Here is a 20,720-nt window from a genome sequence, read left to right on the forward strand (position 1 = left end):
ATCATTTAGCTAAAATTACAAATTTTGAAATTTTTATGAATTTTTTTTAAAGGCAAGCTAAGCTTAAGTGTTCCTTCATTGTTTAGTTTACCCTATAAGATGTTGAGAAATTTGCGATGTTGTGAGAGATGTTTAAAAATGTTGACTGCGTATTTTTATTAATATTTATAAAATATATATTCAAGAAATTGATAAATATATTATTCCAAATCTATGCATACGTATGTATATTATTGAAATTGTATCAGTTATTGAAAAACAAAATTAAAAAAATAAAAAATAATCACATTAAATAAGCACAATCTGGTGTATTCTATCAGAAGCACGCTTTTTTAAAACTAGACATTTGTTGAATAAAGTGTTTTTTATTCAAAATTCTTTACTAAATTGCAAATAAATTATTAAATGACTAAAAAAGAAACATCGTATTTTATAGTGTGAAAGAAATAAAAATAAAAAGATTAGCAAACGATTATTAGCGAAAAAAATATGAATGAAATTTTACGCTACGCGCGCGAAGTCAAGTTCCTCCCAAGTTTATCACATTTTAATATTAATCGCCCCAATTAGTTATTTCTTTATTGTCGCCAAATTATTTTTTTAAAAATAATTAATTTTAATTTTTTTCAGCTTCTAATAAATAAAAACAGTTGAAACTTTAGATTTTTCAATTGAAAAATATGTAGATTAATATGGTATAAAAAAATTCATACCTTATAATTCAATATTTTTTCATCCTCACTTTAATTAAATAATAAAAAATAATAAATAATTATTAAAAATTATTTTTTGCATGAAATTATCTTTGGGTAAATGAGTTTTATGAGTGGGTGCAATTTTTTTTGAATTGCTTCATTAGTTTTGAAAATATGACTGAAAACGCAAAAAGCGAAATTAACATTAAGGGGTACGAACTTTGAATCGCTCTCCTGACCAAACTATGGGGACCACATTTCCCAGATTGCGGCTACCCCCTATATTTTGAAGATAAGAAATCCAAATATGTAAAAAAAAATGCATGTTTATTCAGAGAAAGTACGTTTTTGTGTCTGATTTCGTAACTTAATTAATAGTTAGCACTAATTAATTAGCATATTTGAGGTCACCCCCAGGAACCATTAAGATTGACACTTAGTTCGTGAAAATCCGATCATTAGAACGAAAGTTATTCAGGGTGATTCGTTTTTTTTTTTGCGGACTGTACAGGTTTAGAATTTTCTACAGTGAAAAGTTTTCGGAACTTCAAAAAAGTATACAAAAACTAGACGTTAAGAACGTATTCAATGAGCGAGCAAAGCGAGCATTGGATTGCGAAGCAATCCGAAATGAACTGTGAAAGCAGTTCCGGGGGTTGGTGAGCGCCAGCGAGCAGGGGGCGAGACCTCCTAGTTATCAAAATTTTAGTACAGCCGTGAGATAAGAAATAAAAATTTTTCATTGTTATCAGGATGACAATATGCATTTAGCATGTATCATTCTCTTTCTAGCTTTTTTCCACAAAGAACAAATGTCTGTTATTCCCCAAAGTTATTCATACCTGCCAACTTTTAAGCATTTGGCGTAAAATGTTATTTTTATATTTAAAGTGGTAGTAAATATATACTATTTTTTCTTTTATTAACTTAATTTTTAAATGATTTTGATCACCACTGTTCTTAAAAAAATTAAGCATATATATTATTATGTGTTACTATCATGCGTGTAAGCTTAAGCTTTTTCAAATACAACGTATCTTTTTGCTTAAAAGTGAAATTTTAATTCCGTTTTAATACCACTGGGAAAAATCACAATGGAAGGGATTAAAAGTTGGCAGGTATGCAATTATTTTCTATCTTGGGAAACAGTCTTGTACAAGCATTATAACTTTAAATATATCTTGGTAGTTAAGGTTCATTATTTCTCCCAAAAAACAAGCAAGGTATGAAACAGTTTTACTACCAGTTTAATATTTTTCTCGAGTATAAACAGACCTGTTTAGTCTGCTCTTTGTATTGTTTTGTTTCGTTATTTGTGCTCTTAACACATTGTCTGCGGACAACTTTTCTAAAAAATTTGCGTATTAAAATTTTAAGAAAGTGGTAGGCAAGTTCTCATGAAAGTTGAAACAAACTTGTCACTATAGATACAACTTCAATTAAAAAAAAAAATTATGACGAACGATTATAGTTCTGATTACGTATATTCTGAGTCATTTATGTCTGTGGTAATCATAAACGGACAATTTCTTTGAAAAACAGAGCGGAGACAAAGTAGTTTTGCTACCACTTTTTAAACTTTTGCATGGATCGCATAAATTACAAAAACGTATTTTTACGAGATCCGCTTGCAATGTGTTAAGACAAAAAAATATTATTTTGTATATACAGATGAATACTCCCAAGTCTTACAGAAAGCCATTCGTAAAGGAATACAAGGGGGCCAATTTTTTAAAGTATCATCCGAAGCAGTTGAGATTCTATGGCTACTACGGTGATGGTAAAAGTCTTTTTGAAGAGAGGAAAGAGATCACGCTCTGCTACGATCTTGCCAGCAGTAAAATCAAGTTGGTTGAGGAAAGAGGTCGGAAAGAAGAAAAAGTGACCACCAGCGTTATTCTGCGACCAACTCTTGTACCGAAAGTAAACTCAATATTTCATTTACTTTTATTTCTGGTTAAAACGTAGAATATAGAGTTTACTGGCGCAAGAGCCGGAAACGGCTATACAGCGCAGAACAGTGAAGGGGGAACTCGATATTACAGCCCGAATCAGGGGCAGGTATCTAAAAGAAACCTGATGGGCTTTTCTTTATACGTAATGCGCATAGTTTAACAATAACAAACTTTCTTTTCGGTTTTACGTGTAATCATTGCAAAAAAAAAAAAAAAAAAAAAACACAGCGGAAAATTTTTTACAGCAGTTTTAGAGCGAAGTAAAGACATGTAGCTTAATCATGCTTGTAGTAACTGCGGTTCGATTACTATGGACTTACTGAAGAAACTCCAAAATAAAACTTAACAAACTATTTTACAAAATATGAAAACACGATATAAACAATCTTATTCCGAACAACCTTGCTCGTTGCCGGTCAGAACGAAAACTAACTCCTTTTTGGAAAGAGTCAAGTTCCAAAAGTAATGTAATGGCAGCACCATCTGTGAATTAGCACAAACAATAGACAAGTTGATAAATTCTGATATTATATTCTGATATTACATAAACAATTTTCTTTTCTTTCCTTTTATTTTGCATGAGATTTTTTTAAACGGATCATTGATGCTTTTGTATCACTGATTTTAATTATGCAATCGGCTTCTCTGCCGAGACTACATTCTTTTTAATGGCATTTTCAGTGTATTTGTCTTTTGAAATGTACAAGTTTAAAAATGTTGTATATAAGACAGACAGGATATACAGGGTTATTCATAATTCCCTCCGGGCAGGAACTGGACTATCGCATTAATGTATGCCGTGTGACCAAGGGTTCACACATGGAACACTTGTAATGTATGTAAGTAAAACTTGAATAGTTTCGGAATAATTTCATATGTTTCTTTTTTTCATATTCGTCTTCTTTTTTTTACTATAACGTTTCGAAACCCCGGAGGGAATTACGAATAACCCTGTATATTATATATATATATGATATAAGTGAATGTCTGTCTGTTTGTCCTGTGGGCATGGGAGGACTACGTCACCAAATGAGTATTCCTAAAGTTATTTAAAAAAACGTTTTTATTTTGTTTATTGTAATTATTTAAAAACGAGTTTCTGTAAAAGCATATAGTTTAAAATCAACGATTATCGAAATAAAAAAAAATAGTAATGTATTTAAAGACAAAATTGATGGTAAAACGGCACTAATTCGTTAGGGAAAAACGCAAAAAATCAACTTGCGGTTAGTAACATTAATGATGCTTTATTAATTCAGGTAATTAAAATTAAAAAAATAAGCTAAAAAAGCAAAATCAATGGACCATTGGTACTTATTCGTTTAAAGAAATCGTAAAAAATCATCATACTAAAAACCAATGATGCTTGATTATTATTTTAAAATATGCTAAAAAGCAAAGTTAATGAGGGCAAGATACTTATTCTCTTTAGTGATCCGTAAAAACGGGTCATATTCCTCATGATACTAAATGCTTAGTTAATATTGGTTATATTTTTTTAATTGAAATAAAAAAACTTATGCTACTATGTACTAATTAAAGAAAAAAGGTACTTATTAAGTTAATTTTGATAACTCGATACTATAGTTCAACTAAACGGAAACATGGTTCATGCGTTATTTAGGTAAAAATAAATTCAAAATTGAACCAATGTTTTTTTTCCTCAGATTTTTGTAACTAAAGCGAATGTTATTCTTTCGTGATTAGAATTTTGCATTTGTTTTTTACAGGGAATGAAACCATCTCTTTGCATTGGTGAAATGGGAGATCCAACATTGTTGAATTTAGCCCACGACGTAAAGACTGTATTAATTGGGGGACAATACTACAAGATTCATAACCCTGCAGCTGGTTTAGCCGATTCTAATCCAGTAAGACAAAATTTTTAATCATTATTTCTCAATTAATCATTATGTATATATATACTACTCAAAACAATCAAAGGATATTGAGGTTGTGAGTTGATTTTGCACCTGGAGAAGTATTTGAATGATTGATACATTATCGACAGACGTGGTAGGCTATATGAATGAGATGAAATTGACATTTGCTTGGCAGAAATAAAATGCGTTTTATTCATCATTTGGATGCAAAACAAAACAAAAATTGTGCATATGTGAAAAACGAATAAAGAAAGGTGTTTCCCTAAAAGAAATCATTTTTATTAGGGAATATGATTTCCCTGGACGGCCAGCAGCGTTGAACACCGAGTTGACATCCAGTGAATAAGGTTATTAATGAGGGGCTGGGGTATTCTGTCCCACTCCTCCGAAGAGCTCTTTCTAGTTCTTGGAGAGTTTGTGGGGGTGTTAGGCGTTTAGCAATTCATCTACCTAGACTCCTCCAAACATGCTCGCTTGGGTTCATGTCCGGAGAACATGCTGTCCAATCCATTCGTATGATTCCTTCTTTTAAAAGGAAATCACTCACCAAGTTCGCGCGATGTGACTTGCAATTGTCGTCCTTTAACATGACGTCATCTCTAATTGCTGCAGCGTAAGGAACTACAATAGGTCTCAGGATCTCATCCCTATATCGTTGACTGGTCAGACCTCCATTTCGAATGATATGGAGATCGGTTCTCCCATCAATCGAGATGCCAGCGTAAACCATGACTTCCCCACTGCCAAATTTTACACTTTCGTGCACGAATGCAGGATTGTTTCTGGTGCCGCGTTCCTTCCAGATAAAAATACGTCTATTATTAGGATAAACAGTAAAACGGGACCTGTTAAAGAAAAGAATATCGCGCCATTCATTTCTCCTCCAGTTCACATGCTTTGTTGTCCACTCCCTGCGGGCGAGACAGTGCCTTGCTGTTAACGTAACACACACCATTGGTCGGCGAGCATACAGACCTACAACTTGAAGGCGGAATCGGACAGCTTGTGTCGAAACTGTGGTGCCAGTAGCCAAGCGAAGGTGTTGGATCCTGGAAATCACACTTTGTTAAACTCCAATGGCTTCTGCTACTTTGGCTTGTGTTTGGCTCCCCTCTAATCAGTCAACAACTCTCCAAGCTTCTTATTTGGTTAAATGACTTCGTTGAGACATCGCACTCACCGAAACAACGCGCTTGCTGAATGTCGACCATACTTTTCTGCTTTGTCTTACATTAAGTAAAAAGCCAAATAAAATTAGCTGTCGCTAAAGAGTCGTTTTCGATGTCCAACTCAAAATTTGCCTCTTCCACGAAGTTTGAAAAAAATACAATTTTGCATTTGTGACTATCTTTTCCCTTTCATGCACACAAAAAAAATTGCTAATACTGTTATTCTATACAAGACTTACGATATTCTTTAATTGTTTTAAGCTGTGTATATTATATATCTATAAAAAAAATGGTGATCTCCGTAACTAGAGAGGTTGGAAATTATTGCACTGCTTTTTACCAATGCGTAGCTTCAAACATTTACTTTTTCTGATAGACGTTTTTCCTAGTGGTAGTGGAATTACAATTTTTGAAATTACGCTAGCATCTGAAACCCTATCAAATGCTTATTAGTCCTTTTTTACCATTATATTGATTTAACATTAGAATGGTCCATCGTTTTAAATCAAATGCAATAATTCAAGAACAAAATATCAAACGTAAAATTTGCTATCACTTGTGCATAGCTGCCAACAACTACGGACAATTATTATTTAGATATTTAAAGGGGTAATAAATATAATACATTTTGTCTTAATTCAATACGGTTTATTCAATATGATCTTGACTACCTCTAAATGCAAATAAATCAATCTATCATACATAAGAGTTAGTTATAGAAACGAAAATAAGTATATGCCATAGCAATTGTGAAAAGTTAATTTTTATATAGAATTGCATTTCAATTAAGTCTACCACAAAGGAAATAATTTTTCGTAAAGAGTAAAGGTTGGTAGACCTGCATATGTAAAAAAAAAAAAAATGGATGAGAATTGTAAGCGATGGCAATGCTTCAGCATCAACCAAGTTTTACCCATAATTTCACATTCACAAAAAGTAGTGTATGCATGCAAAACATTTGTACCAAAAAAAGATAATACATCGTGCATATTTGCTTATATTCTTTTGTGGATAATTTTTTCTGTCTCCTTCCACTTTGACTTTAAAAAATCACTGTACGTTGACTTCTGATGTAAATATTTATTGTATTTAGGCTGTATTAAAGTGTCTGTCGTTGCATAAAAAAAGTTTTTTTTTGCAATATAATGCAATTTTCTTAACTACTGTGAGTTTGGAACAGTTATTCATGACTGTTAGGTCAAGTTTAGCCTATCTTTAACCAGCTGTCTCTGTAGTTTCAGAAAAGGCCGAAACGTCAATGTAAAAAAAGCCACAGTTTTGTGAAAATGAAATGCATTTGTAAACTAAATTTTTAACATTTGAAAAGTTATTCGAATGCTGGATTATCTAGGGTCATTGGTTTCAACTACTTATTGATTTTTATAATTTTTATTTAGGTGAAAAAATTTCACCATATTGGCGATTTTTTAAAAAAATTAATAACTTTAAATATTTAAGTTATTTCTCCGTTATGAAACACCGATAAATCCTTACGACAAGATGGTAAATATATATAAAGATTAAACATAGAGATTTTTCTCAAGTGTCAGGCATTTAAACGGGGACTTATTTATTTGCTTTGATGAAAAAACTTCGAAAAACGCTCTTAATATATTGCGATAGAAGGAACTTTTGATCTACTAATTTTTTTTTCCAAAAAGAAAAAAAAAAAAAAAAAAAGAAACCATCATTTTACAAGGACTGCCTCACAATGGTTAAGCAACTGTTTCCAACATATCTGCGAAAATTGGTAATCATAAAATTATATATCAAAAATAAATAAAATGATAAAAATGATATTTTATTGGCTCCCATAAGAAAAGAAGAAAATGATGTGCTTGCTGAACCGCTTAATGAAAACCAATAAGGATTTACTGTAATATTTTCCTAAAAAAAATTTATGAGATTTACCAGGATAGTGCTGCACAAACTTAGTAGCAATTTATTTTCCAAATTAGTAGTTTAAATTTTGGGGAAAAAATCAAACTTTGAATAGTTTATCTAAGATATTTTTCCTCGTTTGGCTAAAACATTCAATATTTTTAGCATCTCTTTTAAAAAACTTTCTTTGAATTTCTTAGCTTGATGGAAGGCGAAAAATTATTGATTGCTACACAGACAAAGATCTAGATCTTGGAGTTCCCTTGAATATATTTAATGCAGTTGTCTTACTGCATGACTGCGATGATTTCACGAAAAATTATTACCGATATACATACAATAAAGGTATGTGACTTTAAAGTTCAATTCTTCTATTCCATCCTTTGTATGACAATATTACATACATATATGTGTGTGATTAAAAGTAATTTCTTTTTGTCATATAGCGTAACCAACTATCAATGCAGGACTCTAAAAAATTTTTCAATTGTGACATTTAAGACTTCAACTGAATCTCTTTACTAAATAAAATTTATGTTAATTAAACTTCTTTTTCTTGTAAGGGTACATAAATATTCTGGAGTATATAATATGATGGTGATTAAAATAACTGACGTAAATCTTGAACCATCTCTTCTTTTCTCAATCTTGAACTTATTACTTCAATAGTTTAAAAGTTAACACAGAGTATCTTAGTTTAACGCTTCAGAACTTCTACGTGAGGTACGGTGCATTTTTAACGGCTAGAAGTCTTGTAGCAATGCATTGTCGGAAATGCTTTCCAGAAGCAGTCCTGCACTTTAACTCATCATAAGGAAAAAGTCAGTAGGTGAATATTGTTTTAGTGATAAATGTACGAAAATAAATGAAACATGGGCCAAAGAAAGTATTCGAAGTTTCTTCAACCTACTACAATGCAGACCTCCCCTCTACTGGTCATGGGATTCGAAATATTCTGGAGAAATCGAGGCTCATCACGAATTTTTCCGGCAACTACCAATGCCATCTATCTCTTCAAGAAAGTGTTTCCGATACTGTATAGCCATATGATTTTGAGTCGTTAGGATGTACCCTTACCCTTCTTAGAAGTTCTAGAACATTTGCAATAAAGTGGTTGCCAAATGACAAATAAAATAAGCTTAAAATTTTTAATTTTGAACATTTTATTTCACGATTATCATATTAGGAATGCATTTTTAAATTACATAGTGATTGGTAGCGGTTGGTTATAAGAAAATTCTCCTGGTAAAGTAAGAGGAGTTGGATGTATGTAAATAAATATTTTTTTGGTTTCAGAATTAATTCCGATTCCTAGACCAGAAGAAAAAATAGGCTACAATCACCAACTCATCTACAAGCATGAAGGAGCAGGAGAGCCTGAACAGACAATAGGACTTCACAATCTTTTTCATCCAAGACCGAAGAACAGGGATCTAATTAATTATTTCAAACACAGCAGGTAATTAATGAAAAATAATTTAAGCTGAGACAATCCCAATAAATATAAAAAGTAATAAAAAAATTATAATAATCCAAATGGAGCATTAGAAATAAGTTGTTACTCCGTTTCAGCTAACGAAGAACTCTTCTAGCTCTATAGGACCTAGTCACAATTGTCAACATAAATACTTTTGTAATCAGTTGAAGAATGATGACGTTGAAAAATGATCATCTTAGAAGAACACATCTGGTAAAAATAGTGGGCAAAAGTCCCTCAGTCATTAGTGATTGAACCAGATTTTGAATTTTCAAGAGTTCTATGTTTGAGAAGTTATAGATGAATATTTTTCTGCAGATTAACGAATCTTTTTCTGAAAGAATGAGCAGCATATTCAGACAAATTTGCTGTATGCCTGCTATTGTAATGGCAACATTTAGGAGGCGTGTTGACATGTTTGTTGCGTTCGGAAGAGAAATCCTTTTCTAAACATTTTACACAGTTCTTAAGCTTGTCGTACTTGAATTGAACATGTCCATATTCTTGACATCGGAGACATTGAATGAATAATTATCCCAATAAAACGGATATTTGTATGATTTTATTTTAAACAAATCTGCAATTTTAAGATTTTTTTTTGTGAAATTTTTAAGAGAGAAACAAGAAATTCGTAGTCACCAGAAAACAGTTAGACATATTTCGATCTAAAATTATGTAAATTCTACATTTTAAATTTCGGCACTCGGTAGCAGAATTCCCAAAGTGAATCCACAGCACTATCTTCATAAATCCAAATTTTTCTTTGATCTCAATACAGTCGGGCAGAGATTATCAGTGCAAAAATTCAGCTTAATCTAACATACTAGTAAAATTTGAAAATATAAGGTCCTTAAAAATTATAAATAAAAACTTTATGTTTTTTAAATTTAAGTTGAATTTTATACAGTTCTAAGAAAATCAACAATTAAGTCTTATACAGTTATGTCTGTAATCAAGTAACAGGAAAAAAAATCTTTACTTTTTGTTCTTTGCCGTGTTCTCTCATTTCAGTTTTGTATGTTTTATTCGAAAAAAGTTTAGAGCTCAAAAAGGAGTCTCGGTGATTCCCTTTATTTCTTTTTCTTCTTTTTACAAAAAAAAAAAAGAATAAAAAGCCAAAAAAAAAAAGAGTGTGACGCAGTGTTGATGCCCCACAAAAGATACTTCTCAAAACATCTGTTTTATGATGTAGAAAATTCGATTTATAGAAATTTTACTCACTACTACTTCTGAATAATTTAAATCCTTAAGCCACTTTCTTTCAGTTAAGCCTTTTAAAAAATCAGAAAAATTAACCCAAAATCAGCAAATTTTAGTTCGTAATTTTCTACTGTTTTTTAAAGCATTTTGTCGAATCCATAGCAGTAGACTCATCTGATGGTTTTCTATTTATTGTTTTTGAGGTTAGCAATTTTTGATATTCGATACCTCTTTGGCTAATGAAATGGACATATCTTTAAATTTTAGGTACGGCTACGATGTAAACCAGTTTAAATTCTTCGCTCGGGCAATTACAGAGGATCCCGTTGAAAAACTGCACAGATTCGTTGTGTGTTTCTTCCTGGAAGACAATACTTTGTCAATTATTATTCTGGATAATCATCATGACAGTAAGTTCTACCTAGCTTATATACTTTACACTTGTGTTGTTTTTTTCACGTTGTGTTTGTTTCATTTAGCAAAAAATAACTTTAATTAAAAAGTTTATTTTGTGATTCAGGCAGCTTGGAGCTTCCTCGATTTAGAAGAATGAAAGTTACGAAACCGCAATCAATTCACGAGAATTCAGGGCGATGTTTTTATCGACCTTTAGACATGTATGTTGGTAATGTGATATACGTTCGAGGAAAACCGTTTGAATTACTGGAAGCCGATGAGTATACTTACGATTACATGGAAAGGAATGCTGATGTGGTAATAATGAGTAACTTTCATTATTATAATAAAATTTGCTATATAATAATTCGTTTGCTACTTTCCGCTCAATGAAATGAGAATATTTATTCTCAATAAGTTTCACACGTACTTAGAAAAAATTTATATTGGTCAAAAGATGCCGTTCCTAACTGACAAAAATTATGAAATAATATTACAATAAACACTAATGCACACATACTCCAGCTGCTGGTGATGAATACGTTGAAAACTTTGTTTTATAGTTATTTTTGGTTAGCTGTGTAATCTGCTGCTGAACTTAGAAAAAGTTTTTGAAACTTACTGAAAATAATTTTCTTGTTTCCTAAGCAGGACGCAGCGAACCGAACATATTGATCTGTTTTCGTTTCTTTTCATTGATTCACAATATTTTACTTTTATTTCTATGGTTTCAGTTTCCTCTTTCGAATGTTCGTCTAATTATGAGCAATTTTCAAGAATGGATTCCGACTAAACTCCAACTAATTAAATCTCGTTTTGAAGAGATGGATGATTCAAGAATTGGAACCATCGATTACAATAATTTCAAGTAAAGAATAAAGTTTTTTTTCCTTTTAAATTTGAAAAAGAAATTTCTTAAATCGTCTTAAATTACCGATATGTTAGAATATCTTCATACTGTATTAATAAGGAAGAATTTCATTTAAAGAAAATTTCTGAAATATTTAAAAAAAATTATAATAAAATAATTTTTCAATTAAATGAAAAAAAATTTCTAACTATTTCACTTTTGATATTTTTTTTCATTCTATTTATCCTTGATGTGAAAGAACAACTCATGTTCATTCTGTGTTATGCCATAGATCAGAAGCCGGCAACATTTTACCCACCAGGGGCCATTTCGTCTAAATTGAACATAAAGTGCGGGCCGCACTTATTTCATATTCGTAACTTTTGGTAAAAAGGATGAAAATTGCATTCTTGCTTTCATTTAAAATTACATCCTTAACAGATAAGAATCAAATAAAACATATTTATAATTAAAAACTTAATCCATAAATTACCAACAGGCGTGCGCGTGCTATCAAAATGCCAACACATTTAATGTTACTCCTGCGGTTGTAGCATGAAAGCAAGTTTCTCAATGTCTACCCTCATGGCAGTCGTCGAGGTTCTTAAAAGATGGTGGAGACGCTTATCGGTGAGCCTATACCTGATAGTTGATTTTACTACTTTAATCTCAGGAAACGTTTGTTCGAAAATACAAGTTCTTCTAAAAACAATGAGCATGCCAGCTGCAAATCGTTTTATTATTTAAGAATGATTCGAAAGAAAGACTTGAATGAAATGTTTTCAAAGCTTTGCTATTTATAAAGGTCTTTAAGAGAGTCACCGGACTGCAGATCAATAAGTTCTTTTTGGTATTTTGGAGAGATATTGTTGACACCAGCTTGAAAAATCCTTCATTAAAATACCCATTTCATTTGTGAGAGAAAGAACCTTGAGAGTTAGGCTCCTCAAATGAACTATTAACTTGTTATGTTAAGTCATGTGAAAATTTTTATTCGCGATTTGAACATGAAGAGCATTTAACCTTTCTTGTAAAAACTTGACGGCAGTAACCATATCATTTATAAGTTTATCTTTATCTTACAGTTTTAAATTTAGCTCATTCAAATGCCCGGTAAAAGAAGGGTATGGTAAGGATAACAATGTCTATTTCTCAGGTCACAAGTGTTTCTGAATTTTTTAAACTTAATAATTTGGAAGAAAACAAATTAATTGGGAAAAAATATTTCAAGTTTTGTAATTTGAAAAAAAAAAAGAAAAAAAAAAGAAGATGAAAATTACTGGTTACTTTCCAACAGTCCACAAGTAGCCGACCTCTGCTATGGATTAACTCTATTATAAGCTTATTTTTGTGTATATCCTCACTGTGCGATTATAGATTAAATGAAGCTCTCGTTTTCCGGTTGAAATCAATTTTCATTTCCATATAACGAATAAACTAGTCATTTGATAATTGTTAATTTACCTTTTCTTTATTTCATTTAATTAACAATTAGTCACATTTTAAAAGCCATTAATAATCTAATTTTTGACTATTTTAAAATAAATTAGGATATGCGCTTATGAAACAAGTTGTAATTTTCAATATATTTTATTCTGCAGAGAGGCTATTTACGCAGAAATTCCGGAGGAATTGAAGGCTAAGTTTCCCGAGCATGCAGTCAAGACTTTAGCTCGTTATTATGCAGAGGATCGTTACATCGGCTTGAAATTGAAAGATCTTACGTCCAGAGTACACGCAGAACTATGCAGAAAGAAGTTCTATGATTTTGAAAATTTGAAGCCTGCCTTCTCAGTTTACGATCAACAGAAGTAAAGTTATATGATGGGTGTTCTGTAATGACCATCCTTAACTTATCATTTAAAAAAAAATTCTAAAAATGTGCATGCTTGTGTTGTCGAAAATCACTTTAAGTAAGAGAGAATCTAACAAATCACTAAAGAGGAAAGTAGGACTAAAAATTTGTTTGATTGCCGGAAGAAACAGTGAATTAAAAGTGTAAAAATTTATTTCAATTTATATTGTTTTCGGGAAGAAGAAAATACCCATGGCTGTTAAGATTATTTTAAAATTTTTGACTAATAATCACGACTGCTTTTTTTTTACCCCAAAAAATAGTCATGAATAGTTCATAATTTTAAATAGTAAAAGTTTATTTTACTCCTTCTAAAACACGCTGTGAATAAAATAGTTTTACTACGGGCTTTTCTTTTTTCTGTCTTGTCAACCCCTATGAGGTGTTGCAAATCGATTATTACAAATATTTTGAGTTTCTCAGACAATCTAACTGGTTTTGATGTTTTTCATTCTTCCCTCTTATAATTTGACAGCTTTCACAACGTTTTTGTTATATTTTTGCTTAAATATTAATGTACGACTCTACTCTTAAAGTACATTTTTTACTTTAATTTTGACAAAGAACCTAAAAATATATAATAGGGGTGGTAATTTCGGAAGACCCTTATTAAGAAGAATTTTAAAAGTTTTTTTTCCTACAAATTTATATAATAACTATGATAAAAACATAAATTGGAAAATTCTAATCATGCGGCGATGTTGTAAGTGGCAATAAGATTTAAAAATATTATGGATTAACTATTATTTTTCGGCATCTTAAGATATTTCCACGCAAAAAATAGTTTTTAATAATTACTTATTATTTTATTCAATAATAGTCGAAAAAATTTTGATTGTAAGTAAGGTATAAAAATTTTAATATGTGTTTAAATAATGTAATTTTGAATGGAAAAATACAAATTTGAACGAAATCGATCGAATAGTTCCTGAGAAATCAAATTTTAAATATCTGATTTTTGATTGAAAAAACGAAGTTAATGTATAAGAGTTAATGTTTAAATGGGTATTGACACCTTTTAATTGATTTAAACACTTTCATTTCTTAATCTATCTTCTCTTTAGTGCTAAATGGTTTTATGCATGTTTATTTTCTTTTAAAAAATACATTTTGAATTGACTATTTCTCTTCAGATCAAACTTCTTGGATCCAGAGAGAATTTACTACATACTCAGAACAACTTCTTTGCCGATAAGTAGAGATCTATTGAAAAGTTTTATTTATAAGTAAGTTGAACGTTTTACTTCAATTATGATAAATGGAACATTTCTTTTCTTTAATCTATTGCATATTCTTCTTTAATCTTAGACAGATAAAACTGATCAGTATATTTTTGGGCCATGTTTGTGACTAATTTGAAGACCGATTTAATATCGAACTCTACCAATCGAATCTGAAAAATACCTTTTCCACTTGAATTTTCGAATTTTTGAATATTAATTACAACTGAACAACATTTATCGAATAAAACCAATCTATATTTGTGTTATGTGTAAAAGAATATAAGCAAACTTTTTACAATTATTTACGATTGCCAGTAGGGCAGTGCCAGTAGGAGGTCAATTGCCCTCCCATGTCGGAATTCACCTATATTAGGGTTAAATCTTCAAAATGTTATCAAAATCAGTGGTTTCTAGGTGGATATCATTGAACAATATCTTAACTTTATTCTGTGCATAACAGAAACTGAACTCAAACCATTCGGCTTGTCACACAATCACGTTGACCAGGTCTTACCGTATTAGCGCCAAGCAATGTCGCTTTCTGATATTATATTCAGTAACTAATGAGTAAAACTTTTTTTCGGATTTTGATCAAGTTCCTGAAAGCGACATTATTTTTTCAAATTTTAAACTTTTTAAAATTATTTTTCGCGTGTTATTATTTAAATCCCGGCCTACTGCATGCGATAGGCGTGTCGCATGTTGGATAATCGATGATAAACTCTATTTGATGAAAAGTACCAGCCTAAGCAAGTGGATCTGGCTGTTTGGTGGACTGTTCTTTATGGTTTGACCTGTGTCCTTTAGTTCTTGTGATTGGAAACATGAACTTTGAGATACATTTATGTGGGCACTCTGGACAAAGCTGCTCTTCCATCTCTATGGCACTATTTCGGGGAAGGCTCATTTCACTTTCAGCTGGTTTTCTGCTTCATTCACACACCACTGCTATGGTTTGGCGGAACGGGTGTTCAAAAGCGAGACTGACCTTCTAAGAGTTAGAACCCTTTTTTGATTAGAATAAAATCCGGTAATTCCAGTCTTTTGCTGTTCGATAAATAAATAGTGTGGAAAACACAATATAAACGCATTATTATTATTATTATTTTCTTAAATATCATTGGTCTCACATTAGCAATTCGTGAATCTAGGCTTGAGTTCCTTTATCTAACTTTCGTTAAAGAGTTACGACAATCGCTTCAAAATCGTCCGAAAGGGTCGATAGTGGAATGGGTTACCAAATTTGGTGATGCTTCTCTTCAATCTCACTTTCTTCCTCTGAGTTGGAAACTTCTCACTATCATAATGATTTATTTATTGTTAATTTAATTCGTTTTTTTTAGTAGTTTAAGTTAGAGATCTGTTAAGTTTTGCTATTTGTTATATATAAACTTAAATGAATAGCATTTTAATTATTGATAACTTTACAAAAATATTGTTAAAGTTTGCACGTTGTTTATTTGTCGTACAAAATCGTTAAAGTTTTTCTTATTATTTTTATAAACATATTTTTATCATTTAAATAAATATTTTTATCTTAATGAAAACGATAATTCTTTGGTAAAGTAAATATTTATTTTTTTTGAATTTTTAATAACTTGATGGAATTTTTCAGTCAAAATTTAGACAACTTTCCAACTAGCTAAATCCCTCAAAACTGTACTAGAGCTCCATGTCCGATGTAAATGCTAGATACAATCATTTCCCGACAGTTATCATCAGAATTTTATCACGATATTACAGTCAAAGTGAATAGCATCAACAAATACCATGGTGTAGCAGCCAATCAGATTCGATACCACACGTGCCGTTGCTTGTAGGTCCCCAATTGAATCTGATTAGAAAATTGATTCAGTGCGATAATAAACTAATCCTAATAACTTATGTTAACACACCGTCTTGTTTGTATACAACTAGCTGATTTTGGTGGTCTTCTTCTCGAGTTGTAGATTCATAGGTACTCAATTATTCTCCCTGATACGAGTGGTGTGGTGCTACCATAGAGTTGCTACATACAGGAGTAGTTTTAATGAATGTTCGAGAGGGGGTATGATATATATATATATATATATATATATATATATATATATATATATATATATATATATATATATATATATATATATATATATATATATATATATATATATATATATATATATATATATATATATATATATATATATATATATACAGGGTGATTCTAAATAGATGGGCAAAATTTTAGGAAGTGATAGTACACACCCAAGCAAACAATTTTTATCAAAGAATGCATGGTCGAAAACAAAGCGCAAAACCGCTAAAGGGCGTCAAAGTTTATGTTCTTATATGAGGCAAAAAACACACAAAGAACGATGAAGTTAAGTTATGAAAGCAAATTTAATGGCATGTGATTACAATAAATGTTCAAAACAGTAGCCGGCAGCGGCTATGCACGCAGTACAACGGCGAGAAAAGATAGGCGAACATTTTAAGCACACCAGGCATATCACGAACTTTCCCTGCAGCGACCGAAAGTTTGGCGACCAGTAACGCAGCGCAGTAACTCGCAACAGGAATGGAGCTTTCACGTTTGCATCAAACAACTTTCCAAATGCGCCAGCACCTTTGCGTTTTGTTTTCGACCATGCATTCTTTGATAAAAAATTTTTGCTTGGGTGTGTACTATCACTTCCTAAAATTTTGCCCATCTTTTTAGAATCACCCTATATATATATATATATATATATATATATATATATATATATATATACATATATATATATATATATATATATATACATATATATATATATATATATATATATATATATATATATATATATATATATATATATATATATATATATATATATATATATATATATATATATATATATATATATATATATATATATATATATATATATATATATATATATATATATATAATTATTTGTTCTCCAAACCCTCCCCAAAACTACGCCATTGTCACACAGTGAATTATAATATTTTTCAAGAATTTCTTATTTGCTTTTAAAGCTAATAAAAATTATTCAGGTTTCCGAAGACAGAAAATAAAATCAACTATAGAGACATTGTTGAAGCTATGAATTGGATGACTAGTCCATCGTGTTTTTCCAATTCCGAACCATATGCTGTAAGTAATTTGCTCTTCTAATAAAAAGTGCATTAAAAATTTTTTTTTCTAACATTTTGATTTTCACGACTATTTTTGGCCCTCTATATTTTGATAGTTTTATGTTAAAAATTTAAAGATGTTGATTGTATATATTTTATTAAATGAGCTCCATCACATTGTTGGCATATTTAATTTGGAGAATGAAAAAACATATCCGAAAGAAAGTGTATTTTAAAGAATAAATTAGTATTATTGTTTCACAGTTTAATTTTCTATAAAAATAAGGACGTAAGAGTTAGTTAGTAATAGAAACTTATTTAAGATTACGAAGAAAATAATAAAGTGGAACAATAATTAATCGATATAGTTTATATCGAAAAATTGAATTCGTTAAATTAACGAATTAATTTTGTGAAGTTTTTCATTACAAAAGATTGTCTCTGGCGGAAGACATGGGCCTGTGAATGTGGGTGCTGTATTTTGGGTTTCGGCCCAGAAATTACCAAGTTCTCTGCGGATCTTAGCTGTCGACGTCCTGAAGGTTTTGACCCTGAGCTCCGTTTACGCAACGAGCGATTATTTTTCAAAGTAGTCGAAAATGACATCCCTACGTGTGGAAAAGGAGATAGTGCGTATTGGTGTTAGCATGTCATTTGGCGACAGATTTCCTTGTGCTCTGGACTTACTTCAATTTTGTAAATGCTTACGCGATATCAGTATTAGTTTCCATGGATTTAATTCTAATAGAAATTACCACAAAATTGTTCGAAATGTAAATATTGCTTCATTATTTTGCACAGTTTTAATTATTTAGGCAAATATTTACTTAATCGTATGCCTTATACATTATAAGCATTTGTAACATAAATAAAATACTGTCTACAATTTTATCAATTGTAGTAATTTCCTATCATGGCTTATAAAATTTCTAAATTAATTTAAAATTCAAATAAATGGTTCAAAACTGGTTGAATAAAAAAAAAATTTCATTGTGTCTACCTATGATATTTAGAGTTTATAAGAAAACTTTATTTACTCTCTTGACCTTCCTAATTTACAAAGGGTATTCCATAAAAGTTGAGAGTAACTTTTTACGTAGAGGAACACTGCAGAACTTAAAAAAGAAAAAAAATTATGATTTCTTTAAAATTGTTATTTGAATGTTTATAAATATTCTAAACGAAGCAGACAATATTATTATTCTAAAAAAGTGCTTTAAGAACTATTTTTATTTGATCTACAGAAATAGTGATAACAGAAGATGCAAAAATAGAAATAGAAAGATTCAGATTCAATGAGTGATTCAGTGTTAAAAAAACGCATATCACTTCTTTTGCTTAGCAATATCTTACTAAATGCAATATTAAAATCTTGCCTCAGTCCCTTTACGGATCCAGATCTCGCTCCATGTGATTTCTAACTGTTTCCTCCGTTGAAAGAGAAGTTCAGTGTCAGGATATTTAATACAAGTTCTGACATGATTTCAGAACATTCTATAAGGTTCGCTGAAGCATTATTCAGAAAAAGGCATCTCTACTTGTTTGTAAAAGTTGGTCGAGCAATGGAGGAAAGGTATTTTAAAAAAGAGTGATTTTTTTTTCTGTAAATATATTTTTTGACTTTATTATATTTATTGCTTTATTCTTAGCTTTTATGGAATAATCCTTTGTATAAGTACAAAATGATTCAAAAATTGTGAAACAGTTTTGCTACAGTCCCTAGAAAGTTTAAGAAGTGGTTTTTATCCTCGAATAAAGTGCTTACAGATTTATTTCATTGAGCTTTCACTTTAAAGTTTAAAAATCTTATTTTAGAGATTTTGCGACTAGATATATTTTTTATTTTCAAATATTAAGCACAGTGGTGCTAGTGATTACAAACTTATTAAAATGCATCTTTATTTTCCTAATTTTTCTACCACTTTTTATATTTTATAAAGACTGTACTGGGTGACGACAAATACAAGACACGGTAAAAGCTGTAGCGAAGCTGCTACCACACTATTACATATTACATTTCAGACTGAAATAATCATAAATTACATTTTATGTGATTGTTTTGTATATCATTATTTTCTGATAAATGTGTGTAGAAATTATTTTGTCGTGTTGCTTCACTCTGAAATTTTCAGTATTTTCACAATAAAAGATTTTTACTTTTAATTTTCAGATTCAAATAAACTGGGAAAGAGTTCAAACAGAAAAAGACTTGAGCAGAATAAAATACAATTGTTTTCTGAAGGACGCTGTACATTCGTAAAATATCTTTTTTTCTGAAGAAAATGCTTAAAAGTGGAATGTGTTTTAAGAATACATATTTATTCAATTTTAATTTATAAAGATATCTTTAAGGCAAGTAACCTTAAGGTAATCTTAAGCTAATTAAAAAAGTAACCGCAAATAATTTAGAATAAAAGTGATTTAAATATTTGTTTAAAAAGTTGTTTTAATTTTACAATTTGAAATCCATTGCCTCTCTCGCTGCATGCGTTCTGTTTGATTCGTCTATAATTTTACAATTTCTGCTTTTTTAAAATAAGCGTTCGTTAAAAATATTTTAGGTTAAATATTTTCGTCGTTGTAGTCGCTTCGTCGTATTAGGCTAAATATGATTCGTTAAAGTTATTTTAAGCTAAGGCCGGATCTAACTTTCCTCCTTGCCAGTTACCATAGTATTAAAAGAATTATTACAGCCAGTTTTAAAGCCATATATCATAAAATTATTACCAGAGGAAAAACCTGGGATTCCTTTTTTTGGATAATCTCATACCATATGATCTGCCCAAACGGGTGGGTGCAGCTAACTTCAGGATATTGACCGGACATGATTACCTTAGGATGCACCTTCATAAAATTGGATTGGAGGACTCTTCGATTTGCAAACTCTGCCCGTCTGCCATGAGCTGTGATCATTTAAATTGCTGTCCTGGTCTTACTGACGTAGAAACTGCAAATGCTGCAAAGAATTTTATTCATTTTTTTTGTGTGTGTGTCGGAACAGTATGGGGCTACCCAT

The 20,720-nt window shown here is 30.7% G+C and overlaps 1 protein-coding gene across 1 annotated transcript in view; it reads left to right on the forward strand.

Moving 5' to 3' along the window:
* The window catches only part of LOC107445907 (EF-hand domain-containing family member C2), a 33,888-nt gene extending 13,749 nt beyond the window's left edge, over positions 1–20,139 (forward strand). The window contains exons 5-15 of the mRNA XM_087165620.1: positions 2,367–2,618; positions 4,381–4,521; positions 7,784–7,928; positions 8,880–9,042; positions 10,528–10,670; positions 10,781–10,974; positions 11,391–11,524; positions 13,108–13,317; positions 14,495–14,587; positions 17,624–17,723; positions 19,875–20,139. Of these exons, the coding sequence (XP_087021746.1) occupies positions 2,367–2,618; positions 4,381–4,521; positions 7,784–7,928; positions 8,880–9,042; positions 10,528–10,670; positions 10,781–10,974; positions 11,391–11,524; positions 13,108–13,317; positions 14,495–14,587; positions 17,624–17,723; positions 19,875–19,964 (1,665 nt within the window). The 3' untranslated portion in view covers positions 19,965–20,139. The remainder of the gene's footprint in view (positions 1–2,366; positions 2,619–4,380; positions 4,522–7,783; positions 7,929–8,879; positions 9,043–10,527; positions 10,671–10,780; positions 10,975–11,390; positions 11,525–13,107; positions 13,318–14,494; positions 14,588–17,623; positions 17,724–19,874) is intronic.
* The last annotated feature ends 581 nt before the right edge of the window (positions 20,140–20,720 follow it).

This window comes from Parasteatoda tepidariorum, chromosome 6 (genome assembly GCF_982258835.1).
Source record: "Parasteatoda tepidariorum strain Cologne lab strain chromosome 6, Ptep-v5.0, whole genome shotgun sequence".
Taxonomy (NCBI): Eukaryota; Metazoa; Arthropoda; class Arachnida; order Araneae; family Theridiidae; genus Parasteatoda; species Parasteatoda tepidariorum.